The 15811-nt window shown below is 46.3% G+C and overlaps 1 protein-coding gene across 1 annotated transcript in view; it reads left to right on the top strand.

Annotated features, from left to right (window-relative positions):
• The first annotated feature begins 11168 nt into the window (after window positions 1–11168).
• The window catches only part of NCAPD3 (non-SMC condensin II complex subunit D3), a 1141478-nt gene continuing 1136835 nt past the window's right edge, over window positions 11169–15811 (top strand). Inside the window, exon 1 of the mRNA XM_085646993.1 lies at window positions 11169–11321. Within this exon, the coding sequence (XP_085503119.1) occupies window positions 11252–11321 (70 nt within the window). The 5' untranslated portion in view covers window positions 11169–11251. The remainder of the gene's footprint in view (window positions 11322–15811) is intronic.

Genomic DNA, 15811 nt, shown 5'->3' with positions numbered 1-15811 from the left:
TTTTTAACCCCGCGCTGAAGGGGTTAAAATGGCACTTTTTTAAATCCTGTTTGTGACGCCTTTCAGATAATACAGAATCTCCCACACAGTGGCTCAAACACAGCGAAGCAGGAGACATAAAACACAACAACACCTAGAAAAGGGTTTTATTTTACAAAATGCAAAGACTTTCTTTTTAGAATAAGGCCTGGGGTTTTTATTTATGCAATGCTCTCTAACAGAAAGGCTTTCTCAGATGCCAAAATGAATCAACATTGAAATATATATAGAGATATATATTTATATGCAAGCAATGATAACACACTTGGTAAATGCAACAGTTAAATGCATGAATAGTACTAATGAATAAACAGGCAGAAAATAATATGAGATAACACTCAAGAAAATATACTGGACGTCCTGCAAGAGATCAGAAAGATATATACACTGAATCACAAAGAAAACACCTCAAATGATCAAAGCCATTGGCCACACATCACAATGGCAATAATCAAAACTTAAACACCTCAAATGACCACAGTCACTGGAACCATGCATCACAATGGTAATAATCAAAACTCAACACTTCACCTGGTGCAAACACTGCACCTTAGCCCACTCTTGACCGGGGGATTAAACAGCCGGGCATAAGGGCCTCAGCAACCAGGGTTCCGCTGTACGGAAGTAGACGAGTCTGTCCCCATTCGTATTCCAAAATCCCAGTTTCTAAGTCAACAGCCCTCAGCTTTATAATCTCAAAACACACACTAGAAGGTTTGAGAGTCTTCCTCTCTGCACAAGGAAACTTACTAGGACTGGCTAGCTTCCAAGCAAGCATTCCATAGCAGAAAGGAGTTCTTACGTTACCTCTACATTCTTGCATGTTCCAGCCTTTATCTTGACGAAGCTCACACAAGCCTTCCAGGGTACATTAAACAATCTCTCACAAAAACAATCCTTGAACGTGATTAACCCAAACAACTTGCAAGCCTGGCTGTGCGCACACAAAACACCTCAAACAAGGCAGAGTCAGAATTCAGGATGACATGAGGCCATGTCAAAGTCAATAGTAAGAAATTAATAATTCTTCCCAGGACACAACACAGTGCAGATTTGTGCACCACTACTCATAGCATCACATATTTCAACTCCCAATGTACAACACAGTGCACATCTGTGCACCACTGCCTATAGCACTGCACTTCGAGACCAAAAAGTACATTCCACGCCTCTCTCTCTCTCATGCTTTCAAATGCACATCCCACACGTTCTGTTCTTGACATGGCTGTTCTACTTCGTGACAGCTCCCACTGAAAGACTTCACGATTACAAAAGATAAACCTTTAAGAGAAACAAGGCATATGCAGGACGTCATACATTCGTGCTAGGATAAAATAACACACCAAAGTCAATTAAAACAATGGTAGTCAAAGGTCATCATAGGGTGTCAGACCACAAGAGTGCCTCTAGCACTACAGAACATTGAGCAAAGCGCTCAGGATTTCAGTTGCAGAAGGAGCAAACTCTGAACTTAGCCTACACACATTTCTCCACAAATGCCGTGGGATGCCATATTGCACAACTCCATGAGCTCCTTGGACTTTGATGTACAATGTATCCCAGGAGATACCATCCCAATACACCCGGAGTGGGTCCAGCCACCCTATGACCCCTTTGGAGCTCAAGACCGGCGTACTCAGAACAACGTGCACATGAGCAAAAAGCAGCACGTGAAGACATGTACGATTATGTCAGGTGATCATCAGAAATCGCAGGCCAGGTTGGAACCTCATGACACCCTTCAAGCCAGGATTGGGGCAGTGTTGAGAGCCTACGGCATTATAATCATTGCGAAAAAGGCTGACGAGACAGTTGCGAGGAACGTCTTGTGGTTCCGGATGGTAGCTTTGCCCAGTCGGCAAACACTGACTGACGAGAGAGCAGAAGAGGACACAGGAGAAAGCAATCTGCCGGAAACTGAAAGACCTGGAAGAGTCACCCTTGGCAGTGAGGACCAGCATCACACCAGCGAAGAGAGCCAGAGGACCGAAGACAGCCCCACTGTTTGAAACTCTTAAGGGATGCCGGCCCGCTCACAACACCAGCGGTACAACTTCCAGACAAACCGTCAGCCAGGCCAAAGACTCAAAGACTTTGTATGCTGAGTCCAACAATAACACCTTCAGACCAAGTTGGGAAAGGATGTAGTGAGCCATCCCAAACCCTGTGGTGTAGAACGTCACCCGGGCATTGCATCTTTTACATCCTCTGACCAGGCGTGGCCAGAGGCTATAAATAAATGGGCAGAGATCACATGTGGCCTTTTGCCTGTACTGGGATACAATGTGTGTGTGCTTTTGTTGTGTGGGCTCTGTGGCCTAGTACGCAAGCAGCAGGGACCTTGTGGTCCAGGAAAGTCACCTGTCATAATGTTTAGGCCTTTGCACACTCTTAAAACTACAACAAATAGGCTGTATTTTTCTTTTGAAAAGGTGGCAGCCCTAATGCTGGGCAAAAGAACGATGGGTTGGAATGCTACACCAAGCAAACCCAGTGGTCAGACCTATTGCAAGCATCCTCCCATCATCTTTTATGTGTTTGAGGCATCATTGGTTTTGCCAGTGCGTGAAGCGACTTTGGCTCGAAAGAGCTTTAAACAAGATTGGAAATGCAATATTTCTAGCATTTGCATGAGTTAGAGCTATTGGCATTGTAAACGTGCAAGAATACCTATTATGCATGCAGCACTTTGTACTTGTATTTATGTAGCTCTTACTACCTATGACTAGGCATTGAAGCACGAGCAGCATGCTTTATATATAGCTTTAATCAAAGAATAACTAAAAATAACACAGTAACTGTAAAAGAGGAATTTAATTCACAAGCATTCATGGTTATGTCTTAGAGCAGGACCTGTACTTAAGTTACCTTTGCTGAGCCCTCAACAAATGGTGGGGAGAGGGGGATGCTGACTCCATGGCGGACCCCGGTGCCCCCAGTGATGGCTCTGCAGCTTCAAAGACCCTCAGCCTCTTGACACCCGACAGAAGTTGCGGTGGGACAGACAGCATAAGCAAAAAGAAGATAAGGTATGACACTATAAAAGGTGGTGGAGGAGAGGGGCTGCTGGAGCTCAGTAATACTTTTAAGTAAATGAAATAGGTGGAATACTGCATGCATATTAGATAAATAGCTGTCTACATGAAGATTACAGTGGAATAATGAACTGGAAAATTCTGATTAGATTTGGTTTTCGTGCTTGGAGACCGAATAAAAAATACAGGTTTAGTATGGTTCAATGTAATTATGGCTGATAGGTGGTGTTACAGGGCCACACCTTAGCACTAAGGACTAGTGTCGGTGCGCAAGAAATAACACAACCACGATGGTGTAAGTGTATGGCCCGGAAGGTCACGAGCGACCTCCGCCTGTTTATTTAAGCTCTCTGGCCACTCCTGGCCAGAGAGTGATACATTGTGTGGAAGTCCTTCCAGGCCAGCATCTGGGGTTCCACCTGCGTGGGATTCAGATCACTACATCCCTTCCCAAGTTAGTGTTCAGACGAGATAGTCAAGTTAACAAATAAAGTCTTTGAGCCTTTGACTGGGGGTTGGGTTTGGACTCAGATTGTACCTCCGCTGGCAGGATCTCTGGCTCGCATGCTGGCTGTGATGTGATGATGTGGCCACATCATTGTTCGTATCAGCATCAGCGGTCAGGGGTCGGAGGTGATTCACCGGGTCTCGTTCTCCAGCGTGGAGTGATGGTGTGTCTCCGGCTGATGCCTCCTCGCTTTCAGAAGGACTGTGACTACTTTTCCCCTGGTCTGGTTGTTGGACCCTTTTGAACCAGGAGACGTTTCTGGTGATTACTTCTGTGCCACGTTGTGCTGTAATGGCGGTTCCATTCGCCTTTAGGACAATCCACAGCTCTGGTTCATAGGCTGTTGTGAATTTACCCCCACTGTGACGGTTCCAAGCCCGGACTGAACTCCCTGGAGCAATGACGTGGGTCTCGGCTCTCCTCCGCCGACTGGCTTGATCCTTATTCATTGCTCGTCAGGCTTGGGCATCTGCAGGTTCGTATGGCTCTGGGGTCCAGGTCTCAGCCACAGGGATTGTGTCTCTCCTGTGTCCGGCCAGCATCAGGGACCAGGGTGACCTCTGGGTTGTGCTTCGGTACTCACGCTGGAACTGCTGAAGCGCAGCCTCAGGATCGGCTTGTTCTGCCACTGCGATACGCAGGATTTTGTTTAGTGTCCGCATGAAATGCTCAGCTTCGCCACTGGCCTGCAGCCATTGTGGAGTGATTCGGTGATGGTGAACTCCCAGTAGGATGAGCAGATCTCTGAAACTGGGGTTCGTTGTCTGTCTTGAGTTCATGGGGCAATCCGAATAGTGCAAATGTTTTCTCGAGAACAGGTTGCAGATGTGCGAATGACGTGGACGCAATTACTTCTACTATTGGATACTTCAAATAGCTGTCTATCAGTACAACAGTTACCCTTCCGTCAGGAAATCTCCCAAAGTCTAATCTTACCCACGACCACAGGGTCGCGGCAGGAGCTTCAGTTATTACAGGAGCTGGTGATTCTTGGCTGCTTGTGAGCTGGTAAGGTTGGTAGTTCCTTACTAGGGCGTCTACGGCTGCTTCTAGCCCAGGGAACCATACTTTTTCTCTCATGCGTGACTTCATTCGTGCAGTTCCTTGTGTCCTTCGTGAGCAAGGACTGTCGCTCTTTCTTGGAGACTCGCAGGAATCACAACCCAGAATCCTCTCAACATCAGGCCATCCACTGCTGTGCTTAGTTCGTCTCGTACCTTCCATCGTTTCCCAATGCGTTCTCTATCCTGCCCATTCCACTTGTTGGCGTCGTGCAGGAAGTCCTCCCAAGAGCCTTTCTGCAGGGAGTTCATTACTTTGGTTAGTACAGGGTCACTGCTAGTTTCCGTCTTGATCTCTTCAATGGTGAGCGCACAGGGGCATGACCAATGGGAGATCATGTTGATATAATCTTCGGTTTTTACTTTGTGATCATGGTCTTCTTCTGCCGAATCTGGTGGTTGTCGTGATAGGAAGTCTGCTGGGTTTTTTGCCCCAGGTCGATACAGGAGTTTCATCTGGTAGTGTTGTAATTGTATTGCCCACCGTTCGATCCTTGGCGGGGGATGTGGAGCTGTGCCCCTAAACATGGGGATCAGTGGCTGGTGGTCGGTCACGACTCTGAAAGGGTGGCCGCTGATGTATAGGTAAAAAGTGGTTGCAGGCCCACCTAATCGCTAATGCTTCTCTTTCGATTTGGGAGTAGCGCGCTTCAGTTGGAGTGAGGGCTTTGCTTGTGAACGCAAGGGGTGCCCACTTGCCTGGTTCTGTTTCTTGGGTTAGGAGTGCTCCGAGCCCTACGGGGCTGGCGTCTACTAGGAGCTCGGTCATTTGGATGGCATCAAAGTACGCCATAGTGGTCTTCCCAAGGAACGCTTTCTTGACTATCTGAAATGCGTCATCTTCTCCTTTGCCCCATTTCCATGCATCGTCTTTCTTCGTGAGGGCTCGCAACGGTTCAGCTATTGTGGCCAGGTTTGGTATGAATCGCCCACAGTACATGGCCATTCCAAGAAAGCTTCAGACTTCTGATGCTGTGGTTGGAGCTGGGGTTTGCTGTATGGCATGTGATTTTCGTGGGTCAACTTGGATGCCGTCTTGGCTGTAGACATATCCAATTAATTTGATTGAATTCTGAAAAAGTTTGCATTTTTCTTTGTGAAGTGTTACTCCGTGATCAGAAAAGCTTCAGAGAGTTGCTTGAAGGTGACGGTGGTGTTCATCAATGGTTGATGAGTGTATTAAAATGTTATCGCTGACGTTCAATACTCCGTGGAGGCCTGAGAGAATTTCTCGGATGGCGTTTTGGAATATTTTGACAGCGGATGAAATCCCGAAGTTTAATTGTTTGTAGCGGCGTAGTCCTATGTGGGTCGAGAAAGTCCTAATATACTGGCTCTCTTCGGCTACCTTCAACGGATGATACCCCGCGTTGAGGTCTAACTTAGAGAACCATCGGGATCTTTTCAGGTCAGCTATGATGTTGTCAACAGTCGGGGTTAGATGCCTTTCTCGTTTGATTGCCTGGTTGGGCAGGCGCATGTCAATGCACAGTCTTATTTTCCCGGGTTGTTTTTGCTTTTAGGCTATTACCATCGGTGAAACCCAGGGGGTCGGTCCAGTGACCTTTTCAAACACCCCTTGCTGTTCCAGATTGTGAGGTTTTTGTGAGACCAATGGCCGTAGGTGAAATGGTATGCGTCTGTGCCACAGTGCTACCGGTTTCACAGCTTTGTCTATGTGCAGCTTGACGGGTGGCCTTTGCATGCTGCCCAGTCCTTTGAATAGCTGCGGGAACAACTCTAGGATATCATCTGTCTGCAGGGCTTCGACTGCCTGGGCGAACGTGATGAGGCCCAAATCTTCAGCCGTGTGGCTCCCTACTAGGATATTGGCCTCTCTGTCTACTATATGGAATGTTTTTGTAACCTCTTGGCCATCTGACTTCACCTGCACGGTCATTTTGCCCTTCAGTGGTATGGGTGTTTGGCTTCCATAGGTGAGGATCTCGACATGTGATGGGGTCAGCAGGGGTCGGCTATAGTTGTTTGTACTGCTGGCTCCCCATCACATTCACGGATGCACCGGTGTCAATCAATGCCGTGACTCGGGACCCAGCTATTTCTATGATGCATGTGGACTGCAGGCGTCTCCTACGCTTCAAGTCACTGGTGAATGAGATGAGGTAACATTCGCCTTCGTCCTCCGTGGATGAGTCTTCTAGGCGATGTCGCTGTTGTGGTAGTGTTCCAGTCGTTTTTAGGTTTTTGGGTTCTTCGAGGGACGGTTGCCTTACTGCCTTCGACGGCGGTCTCCTTCCTCGTGCCCCTCTGTTTCTTGGACCACCCCTGCATGTGACAGCGAAATGGTTCGGGTGCCACTTTTCGAGCATGTTCGTCCTTGTGCAGGGCATTCATCCTGGGGTGTTCCTCTCGCCCGCAGTAACCACAGCACAACCCAGGTGTGCTCTTTGTTGGCCATCGACCTCGGTTCCCTCTGTTCTTTGTGTAGAGTGCATCAGCATGTTCTGTTTTGATGGTTGCCGATTTATCAGGTTGTTGAGTGATGGCCATGTCCATCTCCGTCGCTCTTGCATCCGAAAGGTTGTGTGATCTTGCCATGAATAGGATTTCTTCTAGCAAAATTCCTGGGTGTCGGTGGATGAGGGTTCAGAGATTCTTGTGGCTGCATCCTTGTATTACTTGTGCCCTCAACTCCTTGTTTTGATAATTGGCTGTGCACATGCTGGCTAGTTTCCTCAGTTGTGCATGGAACGCATCCATTGATTCTCCTCCGCTCTGGCGTGCCTGGCGGAGTTTGAATCTCTCATAGTCTGGATTCAACTGAGGTTCAAAGTGTGCGTTCAGGGCCCTGACTGCCACATCGTAATCATTGGCGGCTCCAGTGTTCGGTAGATGGGCGAAAAGTTTGTATATTTCCTCTCCTGTGACATGTAGTAGTAGGAACCTTTTAATGGTACCGTCTGTCTTGCGCGTCACAGTGAAGTAATTATCTAAGCGGCTGATCCAGACTGTCCATCTGGGGGATGCAGTGGGTGGGTCTATTAGTTCACTGAACGGAGGTAACGCATTGATTTGCGTATGCTGTGTGAGAGGTTGGATAATTTGGTGCTCCGCTTGTTGCGCCAGCTGTGGCTGCTGCTGTGGGCCTGCTTGTGCTGCTGCGTCTGTCATGATGTCTGGTGTGCGAATGTTCTCCTGTCTTGCTTGTGATGGTGGTCTTGGGAGTGTTCCTCGTCAGTCTCTAGCTTTTCCTGTCTTATTTATATTTCCCCTCTTTTATGTTTCCCTTTTGTTTCAGTAACCTCAAATTCTGGCTCTGCGGGGGCCACAGTGGACTGATGGACAGTACAGTGCCATGTGGTGAAGAGAACGCCTCCGCGGTCCTTCCGCACATGTGGGCGTGAGACAGGGAGCTGCAGCGCCAGTCGCGGCTTCTGGAGCCTTCAGGTCAGTGTGCGCACGAGCACATGTTGAGGATGCACACCGGTCGTGGCCGCACTGATTTCTCAGCTCGCTCTAGCAGTGGCCCGCCAGGTGAAATGCGCTTGTGTGCAAGGCTGGGAAACGGAGCAGGCATGGCCATTGTACCTGCCTGGTTGCAGCAGCTGTGTCATCGCGCCCCACCGGCACTGATGTCTCTGTCGGTGCTGGACTCCGACTTGCAGCGACTGACGGTAGGCTGTCTCTAACCTCCGCGACGGCGGCAGATACTTTGAGCGCCTCGGCGCTGGTATGGGCGTTGGCTAGATCTGCGGTCGCCTCTGGGTCTTGGGCTGCCGACAGGCGTTGCAGGGAGAGTTGGAGACAGGATGAACAGGGTGGTGATCGGCGACCACCCTCATCGCCAGTGTTACAGGGACACACCTTAGCACTGGTGCCTAGTGTCGGTGCGCAAGAAATAACACAACCACACTGGTGTAAGTGTATGGGCTGGATGGTCACGAGCGACCTCCGCCTGTTTATTTCGGCTCTAAGGCCATGCCTGGCCAGAGAGTGGTGCATTGTGTGGAAACCCTTCTCGGTCGGCAGCCGGGGTCCCGCCTTCGCAGGATGAGATCACTACAGGTGGGAATGAAAAACACGAGTTGTTCCATATGTGGATGCTTTGTTTAGATGGTCCTTAAATACCAACTTGCGATCTTGGTACGTATGGAGTCCGCAGTACTCTCACAATCGGGCGTACTTCAGTGTTGGAAGACTCAATGCTGCGTCTCCTAACCCACAGAAACTTGTGCCTCAGTCGACCATGCCCGCTCTTAGGCAGTTTACTGCACTGGCATACCAAGCTTTAACTATGGTACTTGATTATTTCCCTTACTTAATGAGGTGATTTTAAAAAGAATTCCTTCAAATAAAAGGCTTACAAAGCAAATAAATGATCTGATCCCGGGAAATGAGATAACATGCAAAATCTGCTTGCATGCCAATACCAGCACAAACACAAATAAGGCTTAGCTGTTTATCGAAGCACCTAAAATGAAAACCACTCTGAAGCTCAGCTTCTTGCATGAATGAGCCCACTTCTACTACTGCACCCTGCAACATGGCAAAATAAAGGATATGGCGCAGCTGTGAGAGCTGCTGACTTGGGAGCTGGGGATCTGTGTTTGAGTCTGGTGTCAGCCTGATTATTTAATTTCTCCTGAGTTCATGGATAGGTGCTATATAAATAAAAGCTAGAAATGTAACCTAACATAAGAATTCAATGCTCTGGGGCAGGTATGTAGTGTCATGAGCAAAACAGCAATAGCCTTGGAGGGGTGGTGGGGGTCTGGAGCAGTGCAGCCCTCCCACGTACCACACATCAGGCATTGGACTAACGCAATTCAGTATGGTGATCCGCATCACCGAACTGAAATGCAAAGTCACTCATTATAGCTCCCTCCTCAGCTCTCAAGCTGGTAGCGCTACTATAATTATAAAGCACCATACAAGCTGCAGTGGCAGCGTGCGTTGTGCGCTATGTCTGACAGGCTTGGGAGGGGCGCTCTGGCTCAGCTATAGATCATTTCAGCTGCACAGAGAGTGGTGTGCTACAATGTAACAAAGTTACAAGTACACCCAACAGCGCCTCAATATAACTTACGTCAGAGGAGGACGGGTCAGAGCCGAATTGCGACCTAGTGTCTTGACTGACAAGTGTCTTTAGGTGGGTCTGGCTCCTGCTTCCTAGGCGGAAGTGGGTGGGCTGCTGCTCAGTTCAAAGTTGGCTGCTGAGCAATCATGGACCCGACCCCGCGCTGGCTGCGCTGTGGCACACAATATTGGCTTTCTTTTGGGAGAGGTTGCACACGTGGGTCCCTTGCTCACTTTGCCACTGGATTCAAGCTAGCCTGGCTGATGAAGGGTGTTACCCTGAAACCAGTCCCAGGGTTTTTGTTTCCGGTCCAGGTAAGACCTGGCTTGACAGTTTGGTCTGGACTGTTCCCATGAGGCATAGGGTCCAGACTGATTTGCATATAGCCTGGTCTGAACTGGGGTGGGGGTGTTTCCCCGAAACTTTGCCACTGGATTCAAGCAAGCCTGGCTGATGAGGGGTGTTACCCTGAAATCGGTCCCAGGGCGCTTGTTTAGGTTCGGTCTGGACTGTTCCCATGAGACATAGGGTCAAGACTTTTGTGCATATAGCCTGGTCTAAACCGGGGTGGGGGTGTTACCTTGAAACCGGTCCCAGGATGCTTGTTTGCGGTCCAGGGAAGACCTGGCTTGGCAGTTCGGTCTGGACTGTTCCCCTGAGGCATAGGGTCAAGACTGATTTGCATATAGCCTGGTCTGAGCTGGGGTGGCAAAGGGAGCTAAAGAACCATGATGGATTCAACCCAGATCTGTGACTGGGGGGTGTGTGTCTGAAAAGTTTCAATGCTCCCCCCTGAGGCATAGGGTCAAGACTGATTTGCATATAGCCTGGTCTGAACTGTGGTGGCAAAAGGAGCTAAAGAACTATGATAGATTCAACCCAGATCTGTGACTGGAGGGTGAATGTCTGAAAAGTTTCAATGCTCCGGCCATCTCCTTGTGTTTGCTTTGTTCACCAATGAAAAGCCAGCATTTCTAAAGGACAGCAATAGGAAACAATGAAAAAGATGGTCGCTTTTTTGAAGCATTTCCTAGCTACAGCATGACTGGAAGAGACAGTGCTGCCTAGGCGAGACCTAAAACGTAACTAAATTGAGTGCATTTGACTCTTGCTATACTATTCTAATAGGACCACCACTTCGTAAATAACCAGGTCGCCACCTTTTCGTGCTTTTGCGAATTGGGACACTCAAAGTACAAATAGGTAGAGAAATAAATAACTCTAGAAAACACAAATACTAAAATTACGCCGAAAGGTATCAACTTTTGCCATTGAAAGCAATTTAATGTATCACTTTCATTATCTGCTCACGTAGTACCTTGTTACAGTTTCGCAATATTTTCCGAGCTATCAATACTATATAAAAGATATTGGCATTCTCACACTATTTCCGTAGTCAATCGTTAATAAAGACATATTCCAAGATGGCCGCCTTGTCGCCAGAGACAGAGGTGTCGTTTATGGAGGAACCCTCTGACAGAGGTAGTACGTCACAGTCGCGCACTGCCCGGAATGGTTTGTTTCGATCTATGGATTTGGCGCGTGTATTCTAACTGCGGTGACAGCGAAAATGTCTGAAGTTCGTGAAGCGGCGTTGCTGGAAGCGCTACAGGCATGGGGTTTGCAGGGACTAAGCCAAGGTGAGCAACTGTTACTTTCTTTAACATATGTTCTGGGGGTGAATGGTTGTTCGTACTGGTTGTCTTTAAGAAAAAATGCAAAGGGTGTTTGCATCCTGAAGGGATGTTTCTGACATCCTCTCTTGTGGCACACGGTGTCAGCCAACTTCTAGTGGGGTCACTGCCGCCCATGTCGTCTGCCAGTCTCTCGTGGCATAAGGTGGTTGTGGTTTTATAATGGCACGGCGATGTTCCTTCTTGTGTTTGCATGGGCGGATAGCGTATGATGGGATATGGAGGCGGTCAGCCTCTGGTGGAGAACAGGAAGTTTGACAAAGTCAGGGCTCTGGTCTTCTTCTAGCCACTGCTATAGCACAGTAGGTCTGCAAACCTCTTGTCACACAAGAGGATAAGGCAGCTTTTCAAAGGATTCAGTTGTGTTCGGGCTTCTTATGATACACGGTTGTCTAGCTCTCTCTCCGTGGAGAGCAGGGGTCGATCGGTGTCTTTGTTTTCGGTGTCATCAAACTGATGGGGTGTTGCGGGGGAATGGATGTGCTGGGGAGTGTGCTGGTGCGTCCATTATGGCTAAGCTTCTACAGAGAGTTCTGTTAACGTTCCTGCGCTCTCTTCCGTGCCAAGTTAGTATTGTGATGTCATCCGTGTTCTGTGGGCTTGTTCTGTGAGTCAGCTCGAGACTCCCTCGGTGGACGATCGCACCTCGCACATCATCGTTGTGCTGGGGCATGGTTGCGGTGTAAACAAGGACACTAAACCCCAGAAGTGATTAAAGGTATTGGCGCTCAACCCCCCCCCCCTTTATGTCACTATATAGTAGAATAACATGCCGTTGCAGGTATATGGTGAGTTCATAGGATGATGCTTATTTCGCAATTTATAATTTGATAAAGCGAACCCACCAGCTTGCATCCATGCAGTCAAGCTCAAACAGTCAACTGCCGTGAAACCGAATGCTTGAGTTAGAACGCATGGATGCAATCCGATGCGGGAACACCCACAACATAACATTCTTATAACAATACAAGGATACCTGGTTGTCACAGTTTTCTAATTATGACATACTTTTGAAATTCAAATAGTGGAGCTAAAATGTTTTTGACCACCAACGTCCATCAGGACAGCTGTACAAGCAACTTTAATCACTTTAAATGGCTCATTGAAATGAAATTCAACTTTGGATTTTCTAGATCATACATCTTTAAGCATTACTAAATTGCCAATCACAATCTCTTTGTTACTTAATGATCGAGTCTGATCATGATATTTTTCCAGTTTGTTATGTGAATCTTCTATTTTTAATCCGATTTTTCTTTCTTCATATCTCATTGCTCCTGTACACTTCTAGAGGGCGCTTTTCCATCCAATCAAGTAGGCAACAAACTAGTACGAGAATTCCTGCCCCTCATCAATGAAAAAGGTGTTAGGGGCCCTAATGACCGTGTTCGGAGTGTTATGCCCACATTTTATTCCTTACAAATACCTCTACATCCACCCCACAGATCACATCTATCTGAATTCCCTCTTTGAGCAATCTATTTATCCTCTCAACAGCTCCATTAGATTTAGGACTGTATAGAGCCACAGTATAGTTTTATATACCTTTGTCCCTCATGAAAGATTCAACTTTTTCTGAAACTAATTGTACCTGATTATCAGTTGCTAGCTCTAGTGGGTAACCTTTCAGAACATAGACGCTGCTTAAAAAATGTCAATAGCTACTTGTGTTCTTATTTCGTGCACATACTTGTAATAGATCCATTTGGTAAAATAATCAGTCAACACTATCATACTTGGACTCTTACGATAATTTAGAAAATGGTCCACAGAAATCTAATGTCAACTTACACCATGGGCAGTCTGGCAAAGGACTAGGCAACAATGGTGTTTCCTTCATCTTTCAGTGTTTGTTGGAAAGCAAATTCCTTCATATGCTTGTCTATATAGGGCCACCAAAAATGAAGCCTCAATATCTTTTTTGTGGATGTAGTTCCTAAATGTCCAGAGTGTACTAACTTAATAATTTTAGGTAATCCGGTGGAACAAATTTGCCAACTCTTAATATACCAGATGCTATTGTGAGTTGGGATGCTATTTGGTCAAAACAATGTAAATCTCCTTGCAATTTCTTAAGTGGTCGCCACCCCTTGCTAGCATATTCAAACACTTTAAACAATTTGCCATCCTCTACAGCTTTGTTCTACTCCTCCTCACTAATAGTTCCCTGACACACCTCAACTATATCTATTCCAGCTACTAGACGCTCAGAATACAAATTCACAGACCCTTTCATTTCTTCCTTCATGGGTTATCTAGACAGTCTGCCAAGACGTTTGTTCCACCTACTATGTATCGGATCTCAAAATTGTATACTTGCAACTTTGAAAGAATATGTATCAACCTAGAAGAGGCTGCAGACCATCCCTTGTCTCCTAGTAGACACATCAAGGGCTTATGATCTGTGCATAAAACACATTTTGTTCCCCAAATGTATGTCTTGTACTTTTCAATAGCCCATGCTAATGCTTCTCTCTCTATGGTACTGTATCTTTTTTCACTTCTGAGAGTACCCTTGAAGCAAAAGCTACTGTATGCCCCTCTGTGCCCACCCTTTGGCAAATAACTATACCCAGTCCTACGGCGCTAGCATCAATAGGTATAATACACATACTTCACTTCAAAAAGCTTTATTCGACAATATTGTCATAAAAGAGAAAACACAATATATAAAATTTGACTAAAACTTGATCTATAATTCAGCGATAATAAAACCAACATGATCAGTCAGTCAGTCAAGAAAAACTTTATTGCGATTGCCTTTTTATAATCATAAAAGCACAAGTAAAATGCAAAGATTTCATAAAAATTTACACCGAAGATTAAAAAACAGTATGCATTAAAAAACAAAACTTTTAGACCTAAAATATATTTTATGGTATTAACATGACAGGCATGAGTGGAGGTAGTTGTAGAAGCTGACAAGATATATCTTAAAAATGTGTTCTCCACTAGTTGAATTGAGTTTGCAAAACCCCAGACCCCCGCTCCATAAATGACGGTCGAGACACATTTCGCTTTGTATATTTGCAAGAGTTCTTTCAGGGGCTCCCTGCCCAGTTTTTTTGAGAAGCTGGCAAGAGCAGTTGTAGTTCTAATAAGTGCCTGCTTTTTTGCTGAGACCGCTTGGGTCCACGTATCATTCTGGCTAAACAGAATACCTAGATATGAAAAACTGTTAGTTGGAGCTATTAAATGCCCATCAATGTACATATTCCTACATTTCTGGTTCCCAGGTCCGCATCTCATTATTAGTCTTCGAGGTGTTCATTCTAAGACCAAGGTCTCTCATAAAATTAAAGAAATTATTTAAAACCTTCTGAAGACCGATCTGCGTACGGGACATTATGACTTCGTCGTCGGCATATAGAAGAGCAGGTATGGGACGGTTGCCTGTTTGGGGGAAATCTTGAGTTTCCTAAAGAAGTGCCTGCCCTAGCCCATTAATATAAAAGTTACAAAGAAAAGGGGCTAGGACACAACCTTGTCTAACCCCCATCTTAAAGCATTAAAAGTGGGCAATTTCATCAGTGGTATCACCACAACATTCATATAACATACTTCATGCAATACAAGCATGATGTATAATGTAGTAAAATACCACAACTCGAGGGGGCACAATCCTCAAAACGCACGGTAATCCAACTAAGAAAGGATAATCCGTACAATGTATCAAATCAATGCAGTCAATATTTCATAAAAGCTCCATACTCAAAACTTAAAAAGTTAATAAACAAAGCTAAAATACAAATGATAAAAGTATAGACAGTGGGATTCAATAACACCATACAAAGATCAAATTGATGCTTCAGCAGAGGGAGAACCTAGTGGCAAAGGAGCTATATTGTTCTCTTTTGGTGCAGTTTTGGATATGATGGACCAAACCCACTTAGATATTTGGCTAAGGGGATAGCATATCCAAGCGAGGGATCAGTCCCCGGAATTCTTGAAGCTTGGCTGCTTTGCCTGCGGCCCAGGTTCGTACACATAGGCACAAGCCAACTCTTTTGTTTTGTAGCGTAGGCAGGGCATACAAAAATAACATGTTGGTACGTTTCTGCGTGATCAACACAGTAAGGACACTTATTATCTCCCGCTTCTGACCAATTTGCTGTGAAGGTACTTATAGGCAAAGTACCAACTCTGAATTGAAAGTAGAGTTTACGGTCAAGGGGCTTGGAGATAGTATCCCAGTATGGTTCAAGATGGGGGCGGGGTTTAACTAGCAAGAACCTCCCTGCCAGCGTTGAACTGTCACTCAATTTACTACGATTGTGCCCCACCATATCCCAGTACTTACTCTTCAATACAGCTTTAGGAATAGTCACTAGGTTAGCCGGGTTCTCCCACATATTTTCCAGGCAGATTAGAGACAATGTCCCCTTGATATCTCTAAGCCAGCTTATTTTATGGTGACAGTCTGCATCTAGAACATA

This window comes from Triturus cristatus, chromosome 3_2, assembly GCF_964204655.1.
Source record: "Triturus cristatus chromosome 3_2, aTriCri1.1, whole genome shotgun sequence".
NCBI classification, from domain to species: domain Eukaryota; kingdom Metazoa; phylum Chordata; class Amphibia; order Caudata; family Salamandridae; genus Triturus; species Triturus cristatus.
Note: the sequence above shows the minus strand (reverse complement) of the source record. Positions and strands in the feature narration are given on the sequence as shown.